This window comes from Adiantum capillus-veneris, chromosome 9 (assembly GCF_014529385.1).
Source record: "Adiantum capillus-veneris isolate H3 chromosome 9, ASM1452938v2, whole genome shotgun sequence".
Taxonomy (NCBI): Eukaryota; Viridiplantae; Streptophyta; class Polypodiopsida; order Polypodiales; family Pteridaceae; genus Adiantum; species Adiantum capillus-veneris.
The window spans coordinates 160226241-160241908 of NC_140939.1; the positions used below are offsets into that span (position 1 = coordinate 160226241).

The 15668-nt window shown below is 42.3% G+C and overlaps 1 protein-coding gene across 1 annotated transcript in view; it reads left to right on the forward strand.

The window, feature by feature from the left end:
- Positions 1 to 9473: 9473 nt before the first annotated feature.
- The window catches only part of LOC147451474 (Aldolase superfamily protein), a 51966-nt gene continuing 45771 nt past the window's right edge, over positions 9474 to 15668 (forward strand). Inside the window, exons 1-2 of the mRNA XM_086520367.1 lie at positions 9474 to 9666; positions 9751 to 9845. Of these exons, the coding sequence (XP_086376493.1) occupies positions 9768 to 9845 (78 nt within the window). The 5' untranslated portion in view covers positions 9474 to 9666; positions 9751 to 9767. The remainder of the gene's footprint in view (positions 9667 to 9750; positions 9846 to 15668) is intronic.

Below are 15668 nucleotides of genomic sequence, written 5' to 3' on the forward strand. Positions count from 1 at the left end.
GGAGATGAGGGCTTCACAGAGTCCTCTAAGCTACGCCATGTAGCTATGCACTTCCAAAAATCAGCTCGTCAATGGTGGGCTAGCCTTCGTGGAAATGGTGAAGCCCCAAAGACATGGAAAACTCTACAAGTTTCCATCATGAAGCAATTCCTTGCAAGCAATGCAAAGGACAAAGTGCTTACCGAATGGCGCAGCTTGAAGCTCCTCTCCCATGAGTCTATCCACAAATATGTAGACAAGTTTTGGGATTTACATCTCAAGGCTACTGTCTTTCAAAAGATAGACTTTGTCGAGCAAAGGCAGCAATTCTGTGCGGGATTACCTGAAGAGATGGCCGAATACATCAACTCTCAACGGCCTGGTGCTATTAGCGAAGTAATCCATCACACCATGGTTGCTTCACGCATCAATTTCCATCAAGGGGCTAGACGAAATGTCAAGCCCATGGAAAACAAAGACAAAAATGATGCAAAGGGGAAAACCAATGTTCAAAATACGTCCCAAGTCAATTCCAACAACAACAACAATCAGTCCAAGGAGAAGGGAGTTTTTAAAGGTAAAACAAACTCTCTCCTAAAGAGCTTGAAGCTTTTCGCAAGGACCATGAGTGTTTCAAGTGTGGGGAGCAAGGACATGGCTATCGTTCTTGCCCCAAGAAGAATACTCACAATGAGACTCCTAGGGCTTCCACCATCGAAGCTCCAAAAGAGGATGCTCATTGCAAAGGATCATCACTTTCCTATGCTTGGGGAAAGGTAAGAGAGCATGATGCCTTCATCTTGTTTGACCCTGGCTCTACTCTTAACTTCATATCAATGGAGTTGGCCACCAAGTTGGGCATTCAAGCTTTTGAGATGGGATATATAGTAGTGGCTGATGCAGCTTTCAAGGGACAACAAGCCTCCGTTACTCCCTTGATTGGGAAGTTGAGGCTTCATGTCCAAAGCTATGTCAACAAGGAAGACTTCTTCATCTCTCCTCTCCAACATGAGGATGTTATCCTAGGGGCACCATGGTTTGATCGCATGGCTGCCCACATGAAGTTCCCTGAAAGGAGAATCTATTTCACCTACAGGGGAAAGAACATGTATATAGATGCTAGTGAGCATGGTCGCACTATTCCACTTCTAAATCCTTTGCTTTTGATAAGTCAATGAAGAGCTCAGTTTCTGCGTACCTGATTTTTGTCAAAGAGTCTCTAAAAGATACTAATGTTTCATCAAATGTAAATGGTAGGAATCAAGAAGAGTTAGACTTGTCTAATTTTCTAAAAGGATTCCAAGATGTGTTCATCGATGATATCCCTATGGACTTACCTCCAAAATGAGGGGATGATGACCATCGTATTGAGCTCCTTCCTGGAAGCTCACCACCTAACAAGCCTCCTTATCGAGTCTCACAAGCTCAACAAGAGGAGATCATGAGGCAAGTACAAGAGCTGGTAGACAAAGGGATGGTGAGGCCTAGTTCCTCTCCCTTTTGTTCTCCAGTCCTTTTAGTGCAAAAGAAATATAGTACATACCATATGTGTGTGGACTATTGAGCACTAAACCATATTACTATCAAAAACAGATTTCCCGTACCTCGGGTAGAAGATCTGTTTGATAAGCTACAAGGCTCGACCTACTTTAGTAGGATTGACCTTAAGAGTGGCTATCATCAAATAAGGATAGTGGATGAAGATATCTTAAAGACCGCGTTTTGCACAACGTTTGGTCTTTATGAATATCTAGTCATGCCTTTTGGCTTGACTAATGCACCATCTACGTTCAATCGTTTGATGGAGAAAATTTTTAGACCATACCGCAAATCCACTGGAGTGTTCTTTGATGATATCATCATCTACTCCAACTCTTTGGAGGAACATAAGCAACATCTCCAAGTGATTTTTCAAGCATTGAGGGAGAACAAGCTTTTTATCAACCAAAAGAAAAGTGAATTCTTCCTACAAGAGATTCAATACCTAGGTCATATTATCTCTAAAGATGGTATCCAAATGGATCCATCAAAGTTAGAGGTAATAAAAGCATGGACTAACCCAAGAAATCTACATGAGCTAAGAAGATTTGTTGGTATGTGCGCATACTATAGACGCTTCATAGCAAAATTCTCTCAAGTAGCATGACCACTACACGACTTAACTGAGAAGAACGTTAAGTTTGTGTGGACTGCTAAGGAGAAAAATGCTTTTGAAAAGCTCAAAGAGAAGCTTACTTCCCAACCAGTCCTCGTGCTTCCGGATCTCTCAAAGCCATTTGAGGTCCAATGTGATGCTTGTGGTGATTGCCTTGGAGCAGTTTTGCTTCAAGAAGGGCATGCTATAGCATATGAGAGCCGAAGGCTCAATATTGATGAACGAGTTTTGGGCATTTATGAGAAAGAGCTTTTAGATGTTCTACATGCCCTAGACACATGGAAGCACTACCTATTGGGGACTCCATTTATCCTACGAACCGACCACCAAAGTCTCAAGTATTTCATGACGCAAACCAAGCTTTCTGACAAACAAATGAGGTGGGCAAATTTTCTTTTGCAATTTAATTTCCATATTGCTCACATAGCTGGTAAGCACAATCAAGTGGCCGGTGCACTTTCACGACGACCCAAAGTTAAGGCGGTGTCTATAGCTACTCACAATGATCTATCCTCTATGATAGATGAGTATGCTACTGACCCTGACTTTAGAGACATAATGTCAGCCCTTGCTTTGGGGAAGAAAGAGGAACCATTCACCTTGCAGGATGGTTATCTTCTCCACGGCAATAGGCTATGTGTTACCCATTCCCTTCGTGAGAAAGTTAAGTATGAATCCCATGCTCCTCCATATGCGGGGCATAGAGGTATTCAACCTACTCTCCAAGGAGTAGAGACGTACTTCTATTGGCCTACCATGAAAGTGGACATACAAGAGTATGTTTCAAAATGTGTAGTATGCCAAAAGACCAAGTATGATAGAGGGAAGCAACCTGGATTACTCCAGCCATTGCCTATTCCAAATTCACCATGGGAGAGTATATCCATGGATTTGATCTTTGGATTACCCAAGTCTATCCATGGGAATACAGGAATATGGACAATAGTTGATAGGTTTAGCAAGCAAGCACATTTTATTCCTGTCAAAAAGACTATTAAGGCACATTAAATGGCAACTCTCTTCATATCTCAGATTTTCAAGCACCATGGATTACCCACATCCATCGTGTCAGATAGAGATTCTAGAATGACCAGTAATTTCTGGAAAGGTCTCTTTGAAAATCTAGGAACAAGATTGAATTTCTATTCGGCCTATCACCCACAAACGGATGGCCAAAGTGAGATAGCCAATCTCACGATACTCGATCTACTCAAGACTTATGTTACCAAAGTAGATCAACGCTCACAATGGGAAAAGTACTTACCTCTTGTAGAGTATGCCTGAAATAATACTGTACATACTTCTACGGGAAAAGCACCTTTTGAGATCATTGAGAGAAGACCTAAAAGTCACTTGCTACTCAAAGTACATGGGAAGATCTTCGCCGCCGATGAGTATAGCCGTGACCTACAAGAATCTTTTCAAAAGATTAGGGAGGCTATATCCATCTCTCAACAAAGGCAAAAAGTTGTTGCTGATAAGCACAGAAGAGCCTTAATGTTCAAAGAAAATGATTGGGTCTTACTCAAGTTTCCTAAGGCTCGATTAAGGCAAACGACGGGCAAAAATCCTACGGGCCATCAAAAGTATTATGCTAAACTAGCAAAAAGATACTATGGTCCTTTCTAAATCTTGAAGCCCATCAATGAGACGGCTTATCAACTCAAGTTGCCCAACCATTGGCTCATACACAATGCCTTTCATGTAAGCCTACTTAAGCCCTACAAAGGAGAGCCACCAACTGAACCAATTATTGAAGACCCTCCCGAAGTTGAAGACCAAGAAGAGGTGCTACAACCTGAAGTTGTTCTTCGGCATGAAGACAAGGTACTACGACATGGTAAGATTATCCGACGGTATCTTATTAAGTTCAAAAATTATCCTTTTGAAGATGCTAGATGGATGCAAGGAATAGAGCTTAAGGATAGTATGAACCTTGTCAATGCTTACAATGCTACATTAGAGTAAGCAAATGTACAAATTTCTTTTAAATGACTCATGTTTTTGTCTTATAAGACTAGTACTCTTTTTAATTGTGCACAAATTTAACTAGTATGCATGCTTAGAATCATGTTTGTGATGACGACGTCTCTCAAACACCAAGTAGAATTTGTCACTCTACTTTGGGAGAATGAAATGGACTAAAGAGCAGACATGCTTGCGGCAGCTATGTCTCCCAAGCACCAAATGGATTAGTCATCCATCTTGGAAAGATGTCGTAGGGTAAAAAGGGATCCTCTACCCACTAAGTAAAATTGACTAATGACTAAGGCTTTATCTCTTCTACCTCATAGTCGAGGACGACTATGATTTCAAGAGAGAGGTAATGTCATAAAATCTAATATCTAATATCTAACCAACCCAAATGATTTTCTCATATTAAATTGATCACAATGTGGGAGAATAAACATGAACAAGTGTTAAGATATAGACATGTGCTTATAGATCTATCTCAACACGGGGCCAATGGTAAAGGGGCCCAAATGAGAGATGGTCTATCAAAGAGCAAGGCTAACAAATGGAGCATAAGACCTTAGGGTTAGCTTCATTGAAGACCTCCAATAATGTGTGTAAAAGGCCTTTGACCTTAGGTAAGCTAGGGCTGAGCTTGAGGCACGAGAACCCGACCCAGCTCGAGGTGCTTGTCCTGCTTGTCATGCTTGATGACTAAGGTGCTTGATGATTGAGGTGCTTAATTATTGAGATGCTTGACATGCTTGAGATGCTAGGGTTGCACTTGAAGTGAGAACCCAACCCAAGCTTAAAGTGCTTATGAGCCAAGCTTGTGGTGGGAATTGGGCCTATGCATGAGGGGCTTGAGGTGTCAAAAAGTCAAAGATTCAATCCCTACAAGGAGGGGGCGAGCCCTACATGAGGGGGGATGAGAGAGAACACCCACACACTCACACAAGGCATGCATGGTACAAAGAAAGCAAAAGGGACACTTGTCAAGTTCCTCCTCATGTTGCCCTCATGGTGTGCCTGAAGCCTATTGGTTGGCCACCCAAGGGGTCCAATAATAATTTAAGAGATTTAATTAATTGATTTAGCATTTATCTATCCCTCTCTCTCAAAGGCGAAAGGGGGACACTTGTCTCAAGGCTACCCTTGCTGCTTGTAATGCCTCCTGCTTGTGATTGGCTAGGCCTGGAGGGGTCCAATAAGCTTCAAGCATGATCTACAAGGGGGGGTCAACCCAAGAAAGCTAGGGGGTTGCTTAGGGGATATACTCACCCACACACACTCACAAACACTCTCATTTGTGTACTATGCAAAGTGCAAGAGCTCCCTCTCCTTCTCCAAGCAAGTAGAGGTTGAGAGCCTACACCAACACTCTTGGATATGGAGTGCAAATCCAACCAAGAGCCATGCTTCAATGCTTAAGCTTGCCATCTCCTTCTTCTTCATTACTATGCTATTATGTATGCTAGCAACAAGAGTTATGATAAGTGAGGAATTAATTCTTTCTCCTACAAAATGTTTCTTCTTCCTCTTCCCTACCCTCATTCCCTGCTAGCTCTCTCCACCTTCGAAGGTGTTTGAGGTCTTGGGACTGAGGCTTGGGATAGTTAAATCTTTCTTCAAGTTTATGTTATGTTTGTGATGCATGAAGCTTTCCATCTTCATTGCATCACCTAGGTCACAAGGAACATAGAGATTGTATTGTAACAAGTCTCTCTTAATGGGAGAAATCATAATACAAATGCCTATTGGAGGGGGGATTGGCTCCACATAAATCCGGTCCTCAACTGTTGTCATGTTCTCTAAATTCTCTCTCTTGCAAAAGTATTGTTCATGCCAAGTTAACTAATTGATATGATTATGTTGTTATCTTCAACTATGTTCACCCGCTATGCTCACAAAGTCATTTCTCAAAAGTATTTTCATTAATTTCCGCTACTCTCAAGTTAAATAGCCAATTCCATTACATGGCTCGGTTTGGATGCTGGTAGAAAAGTTGACTAAACTTGGTAAATTTTATTCCATCTACTATTCAAGCTCTCCAAGTTAACCGAGTTGGTTGTTCTTAACATTGCTGATTATTTAGCAATAATGCAAGGAATTGTGACCCAAGTTTACCAGTCATTTTTTAAAGACTCTTTGTAAAACGGCTGAGAAGTTGAGTAATGCCAGTCATCCAAAGATGAATAGGCAGTTTACAAGTGTTAGCCTTGTTCTAAAGGATAGGCTACTAATCAAGGGCTTAATCTTTGTTGATGAGTTATGTCAGCATGTCACTTTCATGGAAAGTTGTGAAGAGGTATTCTTTGAGGCACCTCTCAGTTGAGGTAACTCATTTAAAATACTCTAATGAGTTATGAATAGACTTTACACACTACATTGGTTGGTTACACAAAATGGTTGCAAAGGGACAACAATGTGGAAAATCAATGTGTTCTTGATTTTATCGAATCTCCTATTGAATCGTGTTCCGATCAAATGGACAATTGGATCCATGAAAGATGTGTAAAACATTATTGTTCTTACGAAAATATTACCACTTTTGTTTTCAAGAACGAAAATGATTCTCCAAGGGGGGAGTATTGTGCCAAGGGCTAGGATACATATGCGGTACAAGGGACCTATATTTAGCAAGGGCATTTATTAGGCATGGTTGTGTGGAGATGTGCATGTGCTAGCCCCTTGTCTCTTAGATGTAGAGCGCCAACACTTTTCGTGTGCCTAAAGTGTGGAATTTCTACAACACCGCTTATGAATGCCTTGAATGTGTGATGTTGCTCAAGAGCTAAACTCGTTGAGCATGGAGGGAGGCCGTCACACTCAAATGGTCGCATAGTGTTTTTCACTGCTTCTGCGTCATGTGCTCATTGAAACTCCTGTAGTCAACAGAGCCTTGTGAAGTCGAGTAAGTATGAAGGGAGAAGTTGCCAAGTAGCATCACCTTCTGAACATAGATAGTTACATCTTGATATTTCCTTTGGGTAGGTTTCCACAATGTTGAAACTCCTCTAATAGATCTTGAAGGTTGTTTCCTAGAATGCCTTGCTCAAGTTCAGTTTTATACTCACCATTGCTGCATGTGCTTCCTATGTAAGAAGCTGCTTGCTGATATTCTTTTTAAAAAAAACAAAGATCAATTCAATTTTGATGCCTCAATGTTTTTCATAACAATTGAGTTGTCTGAATTGATATTAATCAACTCTTTTTCACTGTCACCGGAGATCTAGTCATCGAACATGCAATCACTTGTGACCAAATTCGATCTATAATCAACTTGATGATGTTTTTTGGTCTACTCTCATTCTTCAAGTAGTCTTATAGGCAAATTATCACACAGAGGTCTTGAGGTCTTGTATCTAATACTCTATCTATTAATTCAACAAATAGAAGTATTATTTCTTACTCTCCTACCTATGATGGTCTTAAAGGAAATAATTATAATAAAACTTAGCTCCAATTCTTGATCATGAACATGTCCATAGTGAATGAAAAATGCATCTCCAAGAGCATAAAACCTGGCTCTGATACCCTTGTAGCAGTCGGTAGCATGGCGAACCTGCAAACACACAAAATAAACTTTGTACACGTGATAAAACCGATATATCATGCACAATTGAAGAGTCATATGTACATGCCATCCAATGTGAGACACCAAAAGAGAGATGCACATGAGCGAGAAGATGAGTGAGAAGAACCATGACACGACTGAGGGCAAAGGCTACTCACCCTACATGGATTCCTATATGAACCTATGTGAACCTATTTATAAAATTACAAAAGGGTATCATGAGAGAGAGAGAGAGAGAGAGAGAGAGAGAGAGAGAGAGAGAGAGAGAGAGAGAGAGAGAGAGAGAGAGAAGACCCTGTTATCTATAAATAAGCCTTATCCACGAGCATGTGACATCCACCATTCAATCTTGAGAGATAATTCGATGATAGAGATTACTTGTTACCAATGAACCATACAATAAATACATATCAATGTATCATAAATCCCATTACAAAAAGGCACAAACTCACACTTAGACCGAATCTCTCTCTCTCTCTCTCATGAATTTAAAACTATCCCATTGGTAAGTACTCAAATATAATCCCGACGGTAAGTACTCAAATGGAATTTTCCAAGCATTATTTTTCTCCTTTTTTTCAATGAAGCAATGGCATAGCTCAATGAGTTGTTAATTTTCTTTAGGCATTAATATATTCTTTTCTTTAGATAAAACAATGTCACCGCTCAATTGAGTTGCACTCAGAATGATATCATAGTTGCAACATGAGGTCTATAAGTAGTAATACTCTCTCATGTTGTTCTTATCTCCCTCCTCCTCTCCCTCTTTATCTCTTTCTCTCTATTTTTGAAAAGATCTCATTGGTTTCCTTCAATAATTACCCTAACACTAGACATGAGGTCTATAAGTAGTAATATTCCCTCATGTTGTTCTTATCTTCTCCATCCTCTCCCTCTTTCTCTCTTTCTCTCTATTGTTGAAAAGATATGATTGGTTTCCTTCAACAATTATCCTAACACTAAGCACACTCCATAGATTTTCCTAGGCATTAATTTTTCCTTTCACAATGTCATAGGTTGGCTGCATTATGATGGACATGATCTCTGTGTGTTGGATACCAAGTGGTCATCGATGCTCTAATTTTCTCCTTTCTTTCTACGAAACAATGCCACAAGTTGGCACGATGGATGATAAACACGTCCTGCATGTGTGGTCACCAAGTCGCCATTGATGGCCCAATTTTGTCCTTTCTTTAAATGAAACAATGCCACAGGTTGGCTCCACGGTGATGAACACAATCTCCACATGTGGCCACCAAGTTGCCATTGGTGCTCTAAGGTTGGATACACATCGATTCACAGACCGCCCATTTCTTTTGGGGATATGCAAACAAGCGTTACAAATAGAAAAGATCTTTCTAAAAGAAAGTAAATTATATGTTATCAAATCTTCATAGCCTTTTGGTTGAATGCCTGTTTTGGCAAGCATTGTTTGTAACTCAACCCACGCTCGAGCTTAGGCAGGGGGTCTCCACAACCTGTGAGCTTGTCCGTTGTCCATCTCACACGACCAACCATTTTCTGACAGCTGGCTTCTATATTATCTGCGCACCCAATCTTGGGTGACGGTAGGTAAGTAGCCTAATTTTCTCCTTTGTTTAGATGACACAATGTCTGAGAGTTGGCACCATCGATGATGAACACATTTTGTGCATGCAGCCACCAACTGGCTGTCGATGATCTAAAATGTGCTCCTGGCGTTAGGCCCTGGGTGTGAGCAAGCCCAAATGCCCACCACGTAGATAAGCCCTTTACTCACAGTGCACACCTCACTTACAGTCACACATTTAAGCATTTGTACCGGCTACTAGATAAGAACAGGAGGAATGCAGTGACAGCTAACTAGAAGAATCCATTTGAATATTTGTCGCGTTCAGACAAGTTTGCGACCTCGATGTTTTCACGCTTGGCGACAAGGAATCAAGCTCGCCTCCCCTCCTCGCTTCAGCGAACAATACCTTTGATTGCGCCGCTGTCTGCTGCATTCACCATTCACTCAAAGGTATGCTTCTTTCAACCAGGCTCTTTCTTGCGCATGTTTTTCATTTTTCTTACTCTGCTGCTTCCTTTTACATACCCACCACAGGATTCCTCAAGTTTTCCATGGCTGAATCCCTTGTCTTGTCTTTCTCGTCAATCGGGATCTCAAAACGGGGTACTCCTTTGCAGCTTTCACAACAGGTACTGCTCTTGCTCAAGACATGCACTGATCAATAAGTGGACGATACAATAGTGCCCATGACTCAAATCTAGTACAGGCTTTAAACTAAAATTCGCTGCTAGATCCGACTGATCTCAAAAAAAGTTATCACAGCTTGCTCGATACTTTTTCTCCATCCAACATTGATGTTGGAGGCTATATAGGCGAGTCTTCACTCAGCTTGGTTGTCAATATTCATTACAGATTTTGAGCATCTTTAATAATTATGGAGGATTGTTGCCATGCCATCTCCATGACATCTCACACGGGGGGGGGGGGGGGGGGGGGGGGGGGGGGGGGGGGGGGGGGGGGTTGTTGGGGGGAGCGGGGGCTTGCTGTCCATGCATAAAGTTCTTTGAAATTAATGTACCTCTTCCATACTTTCCTTCAGGATCTATTTCCATCTACTACACTGAATTCATATGTACATTTGGTGTGCTAGCTCTATCATTAGCCCTCCTTTGCACACGTTGGGTTGGGGCATAAGTAGGTTGTAACCTAAAGGCTTCAAGGTAAAGTTGTAATACATTTGGTGATTCTGATAGTTCATGCTCTTCCATCCACTTCGCATCCATAGGTGGATAGTTCTTGAACTTCACCAAATAGCGTCTTACAACCTGACCTTTAACTTTTCTGTCCTTATGTACCAAAACTTGCTCAGGTACCAGGATCTCATCAAGGTCCTTAACTTTTGGCTAATCCTCATCTAGCATATCTTTTGGCACATCACCCACGAAGGGTTTTAGAAGACTCACGTGAAACGCATTGTGAATCTTCCATGCATCAGGTAATTTCAGCCTGTAAGCTACATCGCTTATCTTGTTAAGCACTTGAAAAGGCCCATAGTAACGCGTTCCTTATCCTTCATCTTCTTTAACCTTGCCTTCTCGAACCTTAACAGAACCCAATCAGCAGGTGATAACAGCAATTCACGACGCTGATGATCAACAGCCTTTTTTTGCTTCGCCTGAGTCTTCTCCAAGGCAACTTTAATTTTCTTATACATTTCATCCATGTTCTCAACATATCCCTGAGTCTTCTCCAAGGCAACTTTATTTTTTTAATCCATTTCATCCATGTTCTCAACATATCGATCGGCCTCAAAGATCTTGTCCCTTGTATGCAAAATGGAAGGAACCTTTTTGCCACCTTCAACAATCTCAAAAGGTGCCTTGCCAATCGACGAATGCACCGTATTGTTGTACGCATACTCAAGCATAGGCAAATACTGTTCCCACTTGCCCTTATTATCTGACACATAGCTTTTGAGCAGATCCAAGACAGTAGAATGAGCCTCTTTTGAATGTCCATCAGTTTGTGGATGAAACGAAGACGAGAACTTGAGCGTAGTGCCCATGTTCTCAAACAATCCTCTCCAGAATAAACTTGTCATGCGAGGACCACGATCACTGACATTCGATCGTGGCATACCATGGTATTTAAACACATTGTACATGAACAAGCGTGCCATTTGATTAGATTTTATCTTCTCCCTGACAGGGATAAAATGGGTCTGCTTGCTGAACCTGCAGATAATGGTCCATATACCATCATTCCGTGTTGGGGTTCTTGGAAGATCAAAGATAAAGTCCATAGCAATGCTTTCCCATGGCTTATCTGGAATCGGCAGTGGTTGTAACAGCCCTGGTGCCTTTTGCCTGTCAAACTTGACCTTTTGGAAAATCATGCATACTCGCACAAAGGCATCCACATCTCTTCTCTAGGTAGGCAAATAGAAGAATGTCTCTACCTCTTTAACTGTCACATCAATACCACGATGCCCTGCATACGGTGGGACATGACTCTCTTCCATGACCTTATGTCGCAATGGCCTAGTGACACAAAGTCTGCCATGCATCATCATAAAATCATCTCTGAGGAGGTAGTGCTCATGATGTTGCCCCTCTTGTAATTGCTCAAAGATCCTTGCAAAATATTCATCAGTAGCATATTGTTCCTTCATGTCATCCAGCTCATGATGATAAGGGATTGACACAGCTGAAAATTGTGACTTCCTTGATAACGCATTAGCCACAACAGTCTTCTTGCCTTCCACGTGCATAATCTTGAAGTGGAACATAGAAAGAATGTTTGCCCATCGCATATGCTTTTCGGATAACCTTGACTGTGTCAAGAAGTATCGCAAGGTCTGATGGTCTGTTTGGACAACAAAATCAGCACCTAAAAGGTAGTGCTTCCAGCTAGAAAGCGCATGAATCACGGCCAAGAGCTCTTTTTCATAGACTTGCATAGTTCTCTCTGGCCCTTGCAAAATTCGGCTTTCATAAGCTACTACCCGTCCATCTTGCATTAGCACTGCTCCGATGCTACTCCCACACGCATCACACTGGACCACAAATGACTTCGTGAGATCTGGCAAAACAATTACTGGATCTGAAGTCAACTTTTCCTTTAAGAGACTAAAAGCTGAAATCTCTTTTTGGGTCCATCTGAAAGTGACCTCTTTCTTTCGCAAAGCATGAAGAGGTGATGCTATCTCTGCAAAATTCCTAATAAACCTTCTATAGTAGGAACACAATCCCAAGAAGCTTCTGACATCGTGCACAATCTTCAAGTCTGGCCATGTCTTAATAGCTTCGATCTTTGCGGGTGTCACAACTCGGTGACGTGGCTGCTCAGTACATACACACCCTATGGCAAGGATGCAGCAAATGACGACGTGGCTGGATATGCTGACGTGGCTGGTTGCCGGCTGGGTGACACGTGGTAGGTTGTACGGACGCCCGCGTTTTGCAGCGGAAATTGCGGCAACAGGAAAGAAAAAGCAGCGGCAGTTTTTGCTTTGCTTTTGGCCACGCAAGTTGCAAGAGAGAGGGAAAGCTTTTGCTTTATTTTAATTCCCCTAATGGCTTGTGAGGAAAACATTGGAAGTGCTTTATTTTAAAAGCTTTTGGTTTCCAGCTTTTGGGCTCTGCTTTTGGCATCCCTTGTAAGTCTTTAAAAGAGTCTTTGGACTCTCACTTCTCAGAGCATCTGGACGCAGAGTCTGAGAGTGAGTCCCGGCTACTCTCTTGAACTTTGAACACATATTAATACAAAAAGAAATACGGAAAGGGGCGCCAGTCTTTGGGGCCAATATCTCTAGGCACGGATATCCGCCGGGCGAGTGTCGAATCAATTGTGAACTGTGAACTGTTTTGAAGTGATTATTTGTGGTGTCGCGGTAGATTCTCGACTTGGAGTGTTCAAGTCTGTTACAGTGGTATCAGAGCACAACTGATTTCTCTTCTATGGGAAATCAGATCCTTTTTACGCGGCACTTATGGCTTCATGCAAAGATCAGTTGACTTCCTCTGCATTCGGAGATGCGGGAAGAGATCACAACGAAGATTCACGCGAGGAGTATGGTCCTCCTCGGCCTACTCAGGCAGAGCTCGAAGAGATGGAGCGTCGACGATTGATCGGCAATGCAACAAAGAGGATGCTTAATTTTGCGAAGGATCCAAAATTTGCAAAATATATGAGCCAGACTTCTTTCGATGAGGTGCACACACAGTGGCGGCAGACCACAGAGTCACCCCTCAAACCAGCTCTCAAGAAACCTCCTACTCCCTGGATGTACACAAAGCAAGAATTGGAAGAGGTGGTTGATGCACGAATTGCTCAGCTTTTTGACGCGTAGAACAAAGCTAAAAAGCATGACAAAAAGCAGAAGGAAGGCGCTGACTTCCGGGTTATTTGGGTCGTCAGTCTACTTTTGAATCGGTAAGAAAGCAGAAGAAGCGTGTTCGATTTGAAGGAGTACCTAGTTCTTCTTCTTCTTCTTCTTCTAGCTCCTTTGACTCGAGCGAAGAAGACAGAAAAGGCAAAAAGCGAAGCAAAAAGCAAAGCTTCGGAAAGGGCAAGAAAAAGGCAAAGAAGCCTAAATCTTGCCCCGTGGTTGACAGTTTTACAGAGGACTCGTCTTCAGATAGTTCGGACTCTAATGACATCTGCTTTATGCAAAGAAGAAGAATTTTTATAAAGCCAACTAGTATGATTTCTGGAAGACAAAAGCAAGAGAGTCCGAGAGTTTAAGGAAGGTGGACACTCAATTAAATTGACACGTTTTCTGGTTATAGAGATGCTTTGAAGGCTTTGTCTTTTATACAGAAGTTTGACATAGCTTTCTCAGGAGGGCGTTACTCGGAGCACTCTAAGAGTCGGAGAGCTGCCTCTTACTCTAAGGGAAATGCTCGAACTTGGTGGTCCACGCTTCTCTTAAACAAGACAACGCCAGTTAAATGGCTGAAATTAAAGAGGCTTTTTATTTCCTCATGGTTGATTCGAGAGTATGAACGCAACATACGAACTGCTTGGAACCATCTTCGGATGACCAAGAAGGATACAGTGGACGCTTATTGCCAGAGATTCTGGATCTCTTTTCTACCCGTCTCTTCATTTAAGAAGATCTCATTCAAGGAACATATTGATTGGTTCACCTTGGGTCTTCTCATAGAGATCGAGATCACTGCTTAGAACAAAAATCAGCTTCCATTCAGGAGTTGATGAATCATGCGAAACTGGGTTTTGCCATTCACACGGTTGACCTACCCCACAGATGAAATCATGACGCAAAGAGCCGAACAGACTTTGACAAATGAAAGTAGAAAGAGGAAGAGCAATCCGGAAAAGAAAGAAAAGGATGCACGATCCAAACTTACTCCTCGAGAGAGAGCTCTCTACATCAAGGAGGGGAAGTGCTTTGGATGCAGAGAAACTGGGCATATCTCTGCGAAGTGCCCTGAAAAGGCACAAAAAGAACAAAACGACAAGGATGACAAAAGGCCTGAGAGTTCGAGAGCAACGAAAAGGCAAGATAAAAACAGGACTGGTTCTAGATTCCGTGGGTACCGATCCCAGCACGATGGACGAGAGTACAGAACTTTGCCGAGCTTAGGGCAAAGTGAAAGACCAAGAAGCCCTGATCTTCTTTGATGGAGGAACCAAGGCCAACTTCATTTCACCGGAATTGGCGGCGCGGCTCGAGATCACTCTCGATCGGATGGACCACTAGCAGAAGCTGTTCTAGCGGCATCCGGCAGGGACGTAGCCATTACACCTATCATTGGCAAACTTCGGTTGCATTGTCAGGGGTATTTGGGGCATGAGGACTTCTACATAATGCCTTTGGAAGGTTGTGATGTTCTCTTGGGGATTCCTTGGTACCACAAGAACAACGCCGTGGCCGACTATCGGGCGAGGAAAGCGACTTTGACCACAGAAAAGAGCAGAACCATTGTACTCGATGTAAAACTTAAGGGCGAGTCTGTCCCTATTGTATCCGCTTCGGCCATTTCAAAAATAATAAAATCTAGCATGTTTGTTTACTCGATCTTTTTGAAAGAGTTGAGTGATGAGGATAGGACAAATATGTCTGAACTTGATAAAGAACGCCAAGATTTTCTCCACGCTCATGCCGATTGCTTCTCAGAGGGCCTGCCAGGCGAGTTCCTGCTCGTCCTAAAGATCATACCATTGATTTGATACCTGGAAGCACACCACTGAACCGGCCACCTTACCGTGTGAGCCGAGCCCAGAACGAAGAAATTATGAACCAAGTGAAAGACCTCTTGGAAAAGGGTCTTGTCCAGCCTAGTACTTCACTGTACTGCTTTCCAGTGTTGTTGGTTTTGAAGAAAGACGGATCTTGGAGAGTGTGTATCGATTATAGAGCTCTCAACAAAATCACCATCAAGAACAGTGTTAGGATTTGACATGCACCCCACAATTTCAATGGACACCTAGTTTCAAGGATTGACAATCTGTATGGAATGGCAAATTTTTCCAATGCCATTCCAAAT